The sequence below is a fragment of the Argentina anserina genome, chromosome 1, assembly GCF_933775445.1.
Source record: "Argentina anserina chromosome 1, drPotAnse1.1, whole genome shotgun sequence".
Classification (NCBI taxonomy): domain Eukaryota; kingdom Viridiplantae; phylum Streptophyta; class Magnoliopsida; order Rosales; family Rosaceae; genus Argentina; species Argentina anserina.
In genome coordinates, this window is record NC_065872.1 from 6,902,071 (window position 1) to 6,917,401 (window position 15,331).

At 37.4% G+C, this 15,331-nt stretch overlaps 1 protein-coding gene across 1 annotated transcript; it reads left to right on the forward strand.

Annotated features, from left to right (window-relative positions):
• The first annotated feature begins 699 nt into the window (after positions 1–699).
• LOC126805527 (calcium uniporter protein 2, mitochondrial) lies at positions 700–2,957 on the forward strand. The gene is made up of 2 exons (XM_050532313.1): positions 700–1,321; positions 2,267–2,957. Exons 1-2 carry the CDS (start codon positions 743–745, stop codon positions 2,765–2,767), a joined length of 1,080 nt encoding a protein of 359 aa, XP_050388270.1. The 5' UTR covers positions 700–742; the 3' UTR covers positions 2,768–2,957.
• Positions 2,958–15,331: the final 12,374 nt, after the last annotated feature.

Below are 15,331 nucleotides of genomic sequence, written 5' to 3' on the forward strand. Positions count from 1 at the left end.
AAATAAGAAACAAGAGAACAAATAACACGAGTACGTAAAATATCCAATCACCAACTACGAAGATCTCACGAGTCACGTGATATTTTCAAAAGTTGTATACATACACTACTAATTTATTCAAACATTTTAAGAATTCAGATTGACTGAGGTGTAGAACTTATTTTGCACCCGATTTTCTTAGTTGTAATCACAATATATCCCTATTAATTTCCATATCCAGGTAATATTTGACTACAAAAATTCAGGGAAATAGATAAAATTGTGTGTGTATGTGGCGACACGTTTACGTGAACTATTTTGAGCTGCCATCCTCTGTAGCCAACCCAACCTCGCCTCTCCCTTTACGCCACGCGTCCTCCCCGCGAGTCCACCATAGGTCCATAGCCCGCAGTCAACATCAGCGCTGGTAACTATTACTTTTTCACGTGATCCTACAGTTACCCGTTCTCCCCATACCACGTTACGGCCCTAAACCACCCACCTCAACGTCCTTACCTCGCTTATCTCGGCCTCGGGGTCCTCGCGTACGATATTTTCATGAGATTAGAAGTCCGTAACCGAATATTCCCAAAGGTGAGGCATCTGTTCATATCTCGCGTCATTTCCGCGGTATATTGAAATTCTCGGAGTCGTCTCGGTTCTTGGGAGACCTATATAATCCCGCAGAGGCCTCCATTGAATTAACCAGTTTCAGATTTTCTCTCTCTAAAAAAACCAAAGAAGAAGAGGAAGAAAATAAGGTATGGCGTTCAAGAAAACCCTAGCTGAGCGCCTATTCAATATCTCCAAGATCTCCACCCAGACCCTGAGAAACTGCCGGATTTCCTCGTCGGCGGTGCACCTCCGGCCGGCGACGAAGCCTCGTGAGTCGAGCATCTCCCCGGAGCCGGGAGACAATAATGCCGTTTTCCGGCGGGGCATCCACAAGAGCGCCGCCGCCACCGACGTCTGGTCGGTCCCGATCAGGGATCATCTGAAGGAGATGCTCTGGTCCGGCGGCATTTGCGGGAGCCGGATTCGCCTCGACGGTCTGGGTCCGCCGGCGACGGTGGAGGCGGAGAGGGAGAGGATGTCCGCGCCGGCGGTGACGGTGGAACTGACGGCGGATGAGACGAGGAAGCTGCTGAGGGCGGCGCAGATGGAGGCGGTGAAGGCGAGGCTCCGGGAGGTGGAGAAGACGTGGGTGACGTATGCGGAGTTTGGTAGGATTTGCTCGGAGGCTTGTTCGGATCCGGATCAGGGTCTCGGGTTTGCGAAATCGCTGGATGAGTGTGGCGCCGTTATCGTTTTGGGAAAAGCCGTTTGCCTCAAACCTGAACAGGTTAATTTCTGCTTCCCACTTACCCATTGTTTAAATTTTTCTTACCGCGGTTGAAATTTTGTGAATTGGATTCATTTGTTTTTACCCTGGTTTTGGAATTTGCTGTGTGGTTTTCAGAGTGAAATGTATGAACGTCTTGGTCTGTGTGGCCGAGAGTGGTAGAATTTTCGATACGTTTTTTTTTAGTGTATGTTTGAATTTGGGGACTGTTACCGAAAACTGATATAGTTTTTATGATTTTATTTTGTTTTCTTCAACAGGCCAGTACTAAAACGTGAAAAGGGTTCTCCCCACCTTTCAGTTTCTACCGTGGCAGATTTTAATTGTCACCTTTGGAATGTTTGAGGAGCCTTCAGTGGATTAACCCTAAAGAAAAAAATTGAATCTCTTCACTAAGAAAATATAAATTGACATCATACGGAAAGGGACATGTTCGTCACTGGCTAATTTGAATGAGTCTGTATAAAATGAAAAGGTTGGGAAAATGATCGAGTAGTATTAGTGATTACTGATTAATTCTTTGGGGTGGTAAAGTTAATTTGAATCAACAGAGGTTGGAGTAAAGTGGGAAGAGTTAGGATAGCATTTTTCTGGTGTCAAGATGTTGCTAATATGGTTGAAATAGGATACTACTCTAAAACTAAGATAATCCCATAAGAGTGTTGGATTGGCTTTTCTGGTTTAGTGTCTTAGTTGGTAACCTGCACTATTTCTAGAACATTTCTTGAGTTACATGCCATTTTTGTGCAAGGGTAGGTGGCCTTGAGTATAGAAATGATAGGTGTGTATTAACTTGAGCCGTTTTTTAGGCCAAATTGTTGTTGTTGTTGTTAATTGTATCTGTTGTATGATGAGCATAAGAGTCCAAGATTGATGAAGATGGGTAGCTTGTTAGGTTGAGTACGCTTTGCTCCGAATGTGTTTCAAACTGTCTGGTTACTGCAGGTAGCAAAAGCAATCCAGGGCCTCATTCCCATCCCTGGAGCCACTCCAAATGATGCAAAAATGAGGGAGCTAGAAGGCATGGAGAAACAGAAAGCCCTAATAGACCAGAAAGCCGATGCCTTGGTGCGCAGGGAACTCTGGTTGGGGCTTGGCTATCTCGTTGTCCAAACAGCCGGCTTCCTGAGGCTGACCTTCTGGGAACTCTCATGGGATGTGATGGAACCCATCTGCTTCTATGTCACTTCAATGTACTTCATGGCTGGCTATGCCTTCTTCCTCAGGACCTCCAAAGAGCCCTCTTTCGAAGGTTTTTTCCAGAGCCGTTTTGATGCCAAGCAGAAGAAATTGATGAAGGATCACAATTTCGACTTGGGTAGGTATGAGGAGCTCAGAAAAGCTTGTTACCCGCTCTCATCTTTTTCATCGGATCTGGGATACGGGTCAACTACCTTTGATGGAACTAAGAAGATGCCAATGCAATTTGGTTCCAATGTTCTATAGAATGAGTAATTTAAAGAGGCAGAAGGGAATTCAAATAACAAACCCCAATTTTGCTAAACCAAAACCAGATTTAACTCTAGAAATTTAGTCCCCCCGGCTTTCTGTAGACAGTGATGTGGAGTGTTATGTTCTATCTTGTAGATTTTCGCTGATACTAAATACATTACCGATCAAACTTGATTGGCAACCATTTCATGAATGAAATTAGTTACTTTCCCAAAAGTTACAATCTACTAATTTACTCTAGTACAGTAAATGGATAAAGGAAGGAGGGGAATGGGAGAGATTTACATCATGGATTCAAAAGAATCGGCTTCCTACGAGTGCTTCCAAAAACATATCAATTTTTAACCAAATTTGGAGCGTCAATATGCAGCAACAGTGGTATAATCAAATGTAAAGTCACTATGCAGCACCAGTTGTAGCAGTAGCACACCAAAAACGATCAATTTGATGGTAGACACCCAATTCAAGGCTTTACACGATGTTACCAATTATTCTTGGAAAGGAAATATCACCATTGTCTATTTATTCAAAAGTTGAATCAATGACTCCCTCTAGCCGCTCGTTTAGATCCGAAGTCAAGAAAGTGAGCATGAAAAATATTTTTCCGAGATAACAAATCAGGCAAGAAAAAGAATATAATATTGGACGGATGGCATTGAGAAGGAAAGATATTTCAGAAGCGAAAATTCATGTTTAGCTGAATCGAAGTGCAAAGAGATGGCCTTCCAGGATTTCAAGTGCCTTTGAGTCTGGTTTATTCACGCAGGAATGGTCACTAGTGAAAACCTACAATGGATGATCGAATAACCAAGCAGCTGTCTCATAGATATATAAAGCTCTAGCTAGTAGGGGTGGGCATAAACCGAATTAAACAAGAAAAATCAACCGAACCGAAAATATGGTTCGGATAACCGAATTGAAGAGATGTAATTTAAAAAATTAAAAAAAAACCGAACCGAAACCGGTTTAAACGGTTTGAAAATGGTTTACGTGATCAAACTAACCGATTTAAAACCGAACCGACCGAATTTAATTTAATGATTTAAAAAATAAAAAATAATGGGTATTAGTACAAAAAATAACAAAACATAACATAGAAAGTTGTCTAGCGCAGTTGGTATAACGCACAATTGTTATATTCTAAGTCAGGAGTTTGAATCCCAACATTGATATTTGATGTTTTATTGAAAAGATATATCAAAATGAGAATAAATATAATCTTTACATAGTTATTAATGAGAAATGCGTGTGAATTAGTGATTTGTGACATCATTTTTGGATAGGAGTTCGTGTCCCACCTCTTGAAAAATTAAAAAAAATTACATATGAGTTGTGAACCGAAACCGAACCGAATTTCGATTAAACCAATTGTTTTCGTTCAGACTAATTCGATTCGGTGAGTGATTTGAATTTCTAGAAAACCGATTAAAGTGGTTTGGTTTTAATTTGGGTCAAAAACCGAACTGAACCGATATATGCCCAGCCCTACTAGCTAGTAGCCACATCAATATAAGAAGATTCTTAATGTTTTGGTTTGATGAGAAATAAAACATATCATCAACGCTTGTTTTTTTTCCTTGATACATTTGCTCGAACACGTACACTTTGCAATTTGTATGTACTGTATCAGAGTTGACCAATGCAGAAAAATTACATATATACATACGTAGATATGAAACAAATTAGTAACAGCATCCCATTTGATATATATTATTTTTGAGTTACTGTCCCCGCACTGTAGCCAAGCTCGGACGAAATTACTGTTTTGCCCTCTTTTTTATGTTAAATACGGTTATGCCGTATGTACAGTACCGGCTCAGCTCAACAGCTCGGCTCGGCTCACACTCGAAATTACTGTATTACCCTCCATTTTCTGTTAATTGCAATATTCCCCTTAAATAACTAATTAAAACTTGCCCTTATATTGATTAAAAATTACCATATTTTCTCCTATTTTGCATATTTTAGGAATGTAATGGCATACAAATTACTTTGAAATGAATTGAAAGTTAAATTTAGGACAAGCATTTACTCGATTTTGTTTCATGGTATTGTAGTTTGTAGTTGATAGGCAAAATTTTCAAAATATAGAATACACTTTTTGTAGTATAGTTTCTTCACAAGCTAGATTACAAATAAAAGCCAATGTTGGGCAGTTTCTACTGTGAAGAATTTGAAATGTGTTTGCATGTTTATTGTGTATTATTGTGTGTGGTTGATGTAATTTATGGTTAATCCATGGCTCACATATTGTTTAAAATTTTCAAGTACAAATTAGACAAATCCCAAAACAAATGAACTTAACGGTATGATGTATGCTTTTGATTGGTGTTAAAATGTGGCTACATGAGAACTGGTGAGTGCCATGTTTATGTCTGCTAAGCCGTGCATTGTTCTTACAGACATGTACTGGACTTAAGAACTAATATCTGTCATGATTGTCATCATATGAGACAATCGAAGTGTAGATGTCAAAATGTATATACAGTATTTTTAGCTGGTCTGATTCATTTTTGATGCATAGTTCGATGTAGCTTGGGTATTTCGAAAGGAACTTATAAAATTGTGGAAGATTAGTGCGAAACAATTTAATTGGTTCTAAACGTTGTTTCTATATTAGTAATAAGTGGTAATAAGAAGATTTCACTTGATGTAGCTTGGGGATTTTGAAAGGAACTTATAAAATTGCGGAAGTTTAGCGCGAAACAATTTAATTGGTTCTAAACTTCTAATATTAGTTATTTCTATATTAGTATATGCGAATCTATGGTTTATGGCGTGGATGGTGAATCTTAATTTTTGTTTTTTTGTTTGTATTCTCCTTTCTAAATTGAATGTATTAAAATTCGAAATCTACATTGATTAACAAACTATTGTTTTGTTACAATTCCGAGCTATTGTGTTTCTCCTTTCTAATTGGATGTATCAAAATGTAAGATCTACATTGATTAAATAGTAAATCATTAAACATATCAGAGAGGGTATCAGATTTATGTTACGCAATTAAACCCGCAGCAAAGCGCGGGTACTTTTCTAGTATACATACGTAGATATGAAACAAATTAGTAACAGCATCCCACCTCGTCACACTCTACCATTCTACCAATGGAATAAGAGTCGATCTAGAAGCAAACCAATATTCAAGAAACTTGTGCTTAACCAAACCGGATGACATGTGCAAATGCCATGGAGAATTTAGATGATGATCGAGTCTCATTCCCTAACGACTTAGGTGGTGGAATTGATTTCTGAACCACACGCATGCATGTTCTTTGCGTGGTGACTATGAACTCGCTCGAGCATAGCTGGGGGAGGTTCAAGTGGCCAGGCCTATTTCACATCTGCATGCATTTGCCTTCAGGAAAGGGACATTGGGACCATGAGAGACCCATCTAGCTATATCAATTTGAATACGAGTCTGCATTAACGATAGCATAAACTTGCGAGCCATTTGGTCCTCCTTTTCTCACCGTCCAAGTAAGAATGTGAGAGCTAGGGTTAGACCTGGAAAATGACCAGCAGCTGAAACTTCCAAGGAGCTGGGGTTTTGTCTTCACTGTTTGGATGGTAGGCAACATAATCTAAACATCTTCACGTTCTATCATCTGTTTTAAAATAAATAATCTCGAATCCAAAACGCACATTAATCCCGCGACCTAATTTTGCCGTTCCAGGAATCTCAGGCTGCCACCGACTTAATGTCGCTGCCAATCGGTCTCGCATCCGAAATCTACTGTATATAAACAAACAGTATTCTCTTCATGATCACAAGCCGACATTTATTTATTTAAAACACACCAAAATTAATAGAGAATTATGCGAGACTAGTTCCTCGGCCACACATTAAGGTACAAGACATGGCCTTAACGACATTTAAAATGATCAAAGATAAGGGTTGAATATAATCGGATGGAAGGGTATCCTCACAACGAGATATGCCCGGGGATTGGATATACACATTGAGTGAGGGAAGGGTGTTTGTCTATCCAGAGTTGACATTAACGTTAGGTACATATAGTCATCCCTCTTTTACTTTTTTCAACAATATCTGGGTCTGAACTTATCGAACTAGATCCATACGGGTTTGGTTTATGGTCATTTTAATGTGCATCTATGAACTTCACATTCTACACATTTAGATTACGTTTCGATCAGCCGATTCAGAGAGTTTCTGAAGGGAAATGGTCTGCGAATTGGTCCTGGCCCCTGCCAACCAAGCTATCCTACTATTGCAGCTGAAGTTAATGATGATGTTATATATAACGCGTTCATTTTTAAGTCAAATGGCATGCGTACTCAACATGCTTGGTGATTGTTTATTTCATAAGACAACTAGACAACTAGACAAGAGTCTTTGTCAAAATCTTCATTATGGAATATCCTCTATTTTGAAGATAATTACCAGACAAGACTCTCGTGAATGGCTTTAATAAGCAAAATTCTCAATCATCATGTTTTTCGAAAATTTGCCGAATTTTTCTGCAGATGAGAGGATTTTAGGCTGAAAATTGCCTAAAAACTAGAATTTATTGTTAGGGCAATATATAAAACACTTGTGACTTTACTCTTGGGCAACACAAGAGTTCTTCCCATCAACTCCAATAATTAGACTAAACTGATTTTTTTATGTCATTAGTATACAATTCTACCCGCTCTCCCTATCAAAAATGAATCCAAAATAGGGGTAACGAGGTCCAAGATGTTGTGCCTTCTTCGTGAATATATAGCTTATACGATTCTACCCGCCATCTCTAATGACTTAACTCCATCATTTTTTTATGCATGTACGTATTGTAGTTTACAAATTTAATTTTGGTAGGTGATCATGAACTGGAGAGTATTATTCTACGTGTCCTTTGATTTTGAATTTGTCTCATCGAAAGTTGGGGTATAGGCGTATAGTTGGCTACGATGTGTAAGATGAACTACGGAGCTAGACAACTAAAACTCGATTAATAATTGACATGCAAACCAATGAATAACAATGAGAAAAATAATAATGCATGTGATAATGATCGAGGTAATCATTGGCTTTGATACAAGGATTGCTCTTCTTTCTTTCTTTCTTTCTTACATGGGACAAGAGATCAGTTTTAGGGCATACGTTACGTGAATCCATTTTGATCGTATTTCTCTCAGGCATCATCATTTGTCCGAGTTTTCTGTCATCATCAGGAGGCTTAAGTCCACAAGAATTTTGATTTTCTTAGGTGTACCGTACGTACGTTCTTGGTAGCAAATGTATGTGGTATCTTGTTGAAAAACTGAACACAACTTGCGGAAGTTTTTCTAAATTTCTTCTTGATAAAGAATAAGGTGACAACTCTAAGCTATATAAAAGAGAGATGGAGTGTTAAAACAAACTTCATCACCCATACTTCTCATATAAGCACATGCCTATCCATTATTAAGGGAACAAGCTATACAAGATTTGACTAAATTCTATCAACCAACAAGAGATGACACCAAAAACAAATATACAAGTAAAGTAATGTATACAAGTAAGGTATAAACAATGAACAATAAGGTTGAAATGGACAGAGGAACACCCATGTTTCTACTAAACATGAGAACAATAGAATACCACAACAACCTTGTATCCTACATATAAAGCCACACTTCATCAAGACCATCTCCAACCGTAAGGTAAAACCCTCAATATAGCTTACCATTACCTCCCACCATAAGCCATCTCGCACTTCTCAAATTTTTTTTCCAATATGTGAACAGTTGAAGGTCATAGATAGCATACCATTTGGTAAGGTAAATGAGATTCTTAGTTTATCATTTTCTTCTTAATTTATCCTCCTTACATTTTTAATATTTCTATTATATCTCTTTTAGTTTTAGTTACATTTTAATTTTCTCTATAAACATCGTGTTTATATTTTTTTTTTTACAAATAATGACTATACCATCACGAACCTCACAATGAGCTCTTTCATATGAGCCTAATATTGAATATGATCAGGGCTAAATTATTTTAATGCATGATAATTACTATGATTTATTACGATAATTAACAGGCTGTTTAAAACCTTGAAGATGAACTCCAAACTCGGTAAAAGTACCATGCACATTGATGCATAAAAGTAAAATAACTAAATAATGCATAAATATTAAGAGAAGTCACTAATCATCGAATTCAGTACTCTGGAATATCATCGTCACCTCTTACATAAATAATAGCCGTTGCAAACCCAAAACCCTATATATACCTTACTATTTATACCTTATGGTGGGAACTCATAAACCAAATGTATAAAAGATACTAAGAAATATGCCAAAGTGGTAAGTCATATTTCTTATACCTTACTAATTTTAACTTATGGTGGCAGATGCTCTAAGCACAGCCATACCATCACTATACTTCCAACACTCCCCCTCAAGCAGGATTAAGGGATACCTTCAGCCAAGCTTGCCAAAAATTCTGCAATGATCACACTTCATGTGAAACCCGATTAGCTTTCTAGTGCAGACAATAATATAGAAACCACTCACTGACATTATGGAGATCAAAACACTGAGAACTATACTTGTAATAGTCATGCCATGATGCCTAATTAATGCAAAAAGAAAACTAATATGCAAAGCTTGAAGCTTGACCTTCATCACAAGTTCACAATGGAAGATGCTAATGATAACAAACTACATGCTCCATGATGCCAACAAGAACACAGTCCCTGATAGCTATGCACTGATCTAATTCAGAGAACAATGAAAGCTAAAGGTAGAAGTTACTTGTTGCTGACATTGAAAAGTTCCTGTAAGATTGGAGCTTTCTCTCAAAATAAAAATAAAAACTTTGAGACAAACAAGTGAAATCAAATGGAACCCACTTGAGGTTTGAAGATGACCAAATATGAAATAAAGCTTCTCAAACTTTACAGCTTCATCAACAACCATACTTCTAAGAGAAATTCTTCCGTGCGCTAACCGCACCACGTGTCATATACACATCGAATAGAAAGTCGCCACGTGTTACATTTCCCTCACTTAAATCTCTTCTTCTTCTCTCTTCATCCTTCCGTTCCCAGATTAACAAAAGCTTCTCTCCCCAATACAGTACAACTGAGGCAAGTATAGATCTTTCTTCTCTCTTAATTATATCATGGCTTTTGTACTCCAACATTACTGTAAGCTACAAAAGATAATTATCATAAACCCCAATTTCACATCCAATGCTGGTTAAAAAAAAAAACTCGGCAAAACTATCTGATCAAACCAAAACAACAGTCCACGTCTCTTAATTTCTCCAACTCCTCTTCCTGTTTTTGTATGTGTGATTTTGAGAGAACTAAATAAAAACGAGGGTCTCTCTCTCGAAATCCTTATGTAGAGGCGAAATCCGAGTCATGGTTGGCGTTGGCGACGGAGAAGCAGGTGTCCTCATGATAAGAATCTGAGAGCAACTTGGAGGGGGTGGTGGGGGTTGGGTCAGGGTTTGGCATGTTTTGTGGTCTATATTCTGATGACGGCAATATTCAACTTGAAGGAATTGCAGATTGAATCATCGGAGAAGAACCTCTCTCCCGTAATCAGGAAACAAAAAGGAAGAAGAATGGAGAGAAAGAAGAGATTTATGTGAGGGAAATGTAACACGTGTCGACTTGTTATTCAATGGGTATATGCCACATGGTACGGTTAGCGCACTGAAGAATTTCTCTACTTCTAAATAACCCATCAATCACTACAATGAAAGTACTCAAATTTGGATCATAAATCCTTGTCCACCATCTCAAACAATACAATTTTTCAAATCCTCAAACTCTGTAAACACCTCAAAATAGAGTCCAAAACATCTAAAGTTGGCTTTCGACTCCTAACCATCCTCATCAACTCACCATAGGCATGCCTAAATAGCTTATAATTGCACAAAACGATAGGCATAATCGAAAAAGAATGCATCTTTTGAGGCACACCTAAATGAATATATGACCAATTAAAGAAATATATAAGACTGTCTAAGTCACCAAACTAAAGAAGTTGTTGAAGAACAGATCGAACCATTTTGTTGAACAACATAGAAGTCTTTCCCAAGAAGCTAAACCCATTTTTACTTCAAAGATTGAATCTTCATTTGTTTCCTCCCCTGAAATAAAATTGGGAAAAGCACTAGCCCACTTGCTAGAAGGGTAATACAATTATGCAGTGGAGCCAACTGATAATTGTCAACCCAAATCCATGGAACTTGGTGAGTAGCATCAGCCCCTGAAGTAGAATTGTTATCACCATAGTAATCACTGTAACTTTGTAACGATGGAGGAGAACCCAAAATGATCATGAAGACAAAAAACAAGCAAGCAAGCTGCCAGTTGATTTGCACCAAACACAAAACAAGCAGACACTACACGCTTGAGAACGAAGGTGCACTGAGCCTAGATGATGTCAGATTTCCATGTGACGTCGGTTTGATGATGAGGACAATAGCTTATGGAATGGATGATAAAGATTGGTCATACAGACAATGGTCTAAATATCATTTTCGGCATCGTATCGGTCGAGAGGTAAAACGATATATCGGGGGATATATCGGTTTTATCGGATTTGCTTATTTTTAATAAAATTTATAAAATTATACTTCAATATGTACCAAATAAACTAAAAAAAGGTACTAAGTAAACTAAAATAAATAAATACTTGATTTAATGACAATTAAAGTACACGAACGACATCTAATAATAAAAATAGGTATTTAAGAATGATTATTTAGACTTGAAATTCATCATATATATTTAAAATTTATATAAATTAAAAATATATATGAAAAAATGAAAAAAAATATAAGTTTTTTTTTAAAAAAAGAGGAAATAAATACTAAAAAATTAAACAAAAATTGAAAAAATAATAAAAAATCAAAGTTTGACCGATATTTGACCGTTGACCATCATTTTTGCGTTGACCGATAAATTTTGACCGATATGATCTTATCGTATCGGATTCGAAATATCAACGATATATCGGGGATATATCAGCGATATCGCCGATATTTCGAACAGAGCATACATATCAGGAGACGCCAATGAGGATTGGACTGTTGAAGCCAAAACTTGGATATCAGAGAGAGATGCAACGAAGATATCAACCAACCACCAACGGATGCATGAGAGAGGCACAACGAAGAAAGTGAGGAGCCGAGCACAGTAGAATGTGTTGAAATCAAGATTGCGGGTCGGGTTGAAAAATACACAACGACAACCCCGACGAACACAACTTCCAAATGCAGAGAGAGATTCGTCAAGATTAGAGATGCATAGCGGCAATAGAGATGGGTGATTCGACGCTGAAATGACCTTGAAATCAAGATATAGATCCGACAAGAATCGAACCACCTTGATCGCAAATCTAAAAAACAACAACAAGGTCAACTGCAAAACTGATGTACAAAAGACTAACACTCTTGTTTTTCACTTCAACAAAACTGAAAAAAAATATGATAGTCCAACATCGAAAATGACAAGGTTGAAGAAGAACCTCTAAACATATCTCTTATCTAAAATAAGATGAAGACATCATATCTTAACCATGGACAATAAATTTCTCTTCAAAATGGAAAGAATAAATCATAAAGTGGCCAAGAAGAAATGAAGAGTAGTGAACTCTAAACATATATCTCCTCCAAAATGGGATGGAAAAATCAGAATTTGGCCAATTACAACATATTTCTCTTATGGAAAGAGGAAATCAAAATAGCGAAAACGAAATGAGAAGTCTTATACCAAAGAACTCCAACATATTTCTCTCCCAAAAACAGGAAGAAGAAATTAGATGATGACCCGATTTGGACTTACTCCAACATCGGAAATGATTGAAATTACAATATAATCTCTAATAAGATCTTCATCCAAAATAAGATGAAGAACTAGATCTCGACCATGGATAACATATTTCTTCTCAACATAAAATGAAGAAATCAAAAATAGCTAAGAGAAAATCTGGAAATATCTCCTCCAAAATGATAGGAAGAAGAAATTTGATAATGATTTGACCAAGAAACAGAGTAAAAGAGACAGGCCATGAACACCTGCTCTGATACCATGTTGAAATCTTGAATGAAATGAACAAAAGCTTTTGGTTGAATTTCTAATCTATTTCTTGATACAAAATACAGAGGCACATCTAGTCTTTATACATAAAAAAAAAAACAAAGAGAAGGAAAAACACTATTCAACCACTACACCATGCCAACCACTGTACAAAGCTAACAACTAATTTCCTAATCTCTGAACAAACCGAAAAATAAGGGAAAAATATTATATTGCTTTGATTACAAGCAATCTGATTTCGTGGAAGGAACATAACTGCACCTAGTTGTACGATCTGCATTTAATGTGCAGAGATGAGAAGAGAACGACACGAAAGACCACAAACGACCACTCTCGATTAAACTGCAAACGACATTAAAAAGCAAAAATGACCACCAATATCCCTTGCCATGCAGCTCTGCCTACTACATGATTCCAATATATATATTGTTGTAGTTTATGACAAAAGCCATGCACAGAGTATCATAAACTTGTGGGAGTAGTCCTGCTGCGCTAGAGGCGGACCTATGTGTATTCTAAGGCGGACTCAAGTCCACCCAAAATTTTTATCAAACTCATTCTTCACCACATAGGATGTATCCTACTGCACAACAGACAAACTCAAATTTAAAGGGGGGGGGGAGAAAAACTTACTACTATATACTTATAAAGGTTGGTCTTCTCAAGGAAAAAGAGTGATTTCAGAAGCAAGAGATAAATATGTTTGAACTTTGAAGTAATATGATCTTCCTTTAAAAGATATTGTAGGAGTTTAATCTCCTAGAGTGAAGAGTATATATTAATAACAGAGAGTACAGATATATCGAGTATGAATACAAATTAAGGCTAATACAAACTTTAATAGTCTCAAACGAAGTCGTCGAAACCCAACGTACCATTTTCACAAACCCAGGCTACCGACTGGTTCCAAGAGAGTACACAAGGCAGGTTCAAAGTGAAGCCTAACTAGGCCTAAGTGCTTAATTAATAAAATAACTGGCATGGGATATCATAAACTCATTCTCTTCTTCACGGCAATCCGGAGATGCAAAGACATACTCAGTTCCTCACTGTCTCAAAGAGAGAGCGTGCGCGCGCGCGCACACACACACACACATATCTTTATATAAATGACGGCCGGAAAAGACTGTCATATATAGGAGCGTTCACCGAAGAAGGCATAGAGGAGCAAACATTGCCAAACCCCTGCCTGTTGGAAAGCAGTGGCAGTACGTCTTACGTGGTTCTTCCATCTTGCCCTGCACCATAATTCATATGAAGGGCAGAACACAAACATTTCAATTTTCTGACCATGCTACCAATCCTACCATGAGTTTTATTGCTTTCATCATTGCTTGGGTACTTCTGATTGAGGAAGACAGTCCCTGCAAACCTAGGGCTTAGTAAGTTATTGCTTTTAATCAAGAATTATCATCTGTTATATACATACAGGTTATGCCCAATTTCCTTTTTTTATGTAATCTATTGTTTACAGGCTTAGCCCACATATCTTGTGTTGGGCTTCGGTTACTTGTATACTGTACAATACAAGGACACACCCTCACAAGTCACAACTCACAAGCCACAGGTCTCGTCCAAATTCTAAGCCAATTATTCAAAAAATATGTTTTGAGGCACAAACTCATCATATATGCTTGTTCCAATGAAATTCATATTCATTTGTGCTTTATTACTGTTCGATCAAGATATAATGGTAGATCAAAGTAAATAAAACTAATCGATTTCAACTATCTCTTATAAGTTTTCATCGTATTTTATTACTGAGTAGGTGAATAAGATAATAAGTACAAATTATGTTGGAGACTTACCGGCAATTTAAAAGTTCATTAAAAGCTCGTAAATGACAAAAGTATGTAATGCGGAACTCCACGATTTTATGATCTGAAAGGCCAACACTTTTTAATGACCTTTACTAAGGCACACGATTGCTACATGAGCTCAAATCTAAAAGTAGTCATAAGCCAAATTACCGGCATGCCTCATATGAGCCACCAAATCCTAACCACCTCGCCAAATGCCATACTTCGCTTTCTTGTTGATTTAATAATTAGACTGTGGCAATAAATTTCTTTCGTATGATGATCTGCCCTTACATCCTTACATAAGGCCATACTTCCATTTCTTGTTGATTAATTATTAGATTGTAGCATCAACTTCATTTGTATGGTGATATGCCTCGACATAGTGCTCCCCCTCTAAAAAGATTTGGTTGTTTGTCTGCAACTCGTACTAAAGTTCCACTCAGATACGCCCAACGAGATTTGCAAATGAATTGGTCTGGCACTGCTTGTTGCAAAATTTCCGCAATCTGTTCAGAAACAAAAATCTGTACTGGCATTTCTATGAGTTGAGGGGAGAACTCGATCGAGTATGTATTGCAACAATCGGTGTCAGCTTCCACACAGGGTAGGTTACAGTTAAGTACTCCGGCTTATAAGACCGGTTTCATTTCATCGCAACTATTGAGTGAAATAGAGATGATGCGACATCAATGATGCTACGAACAATATTT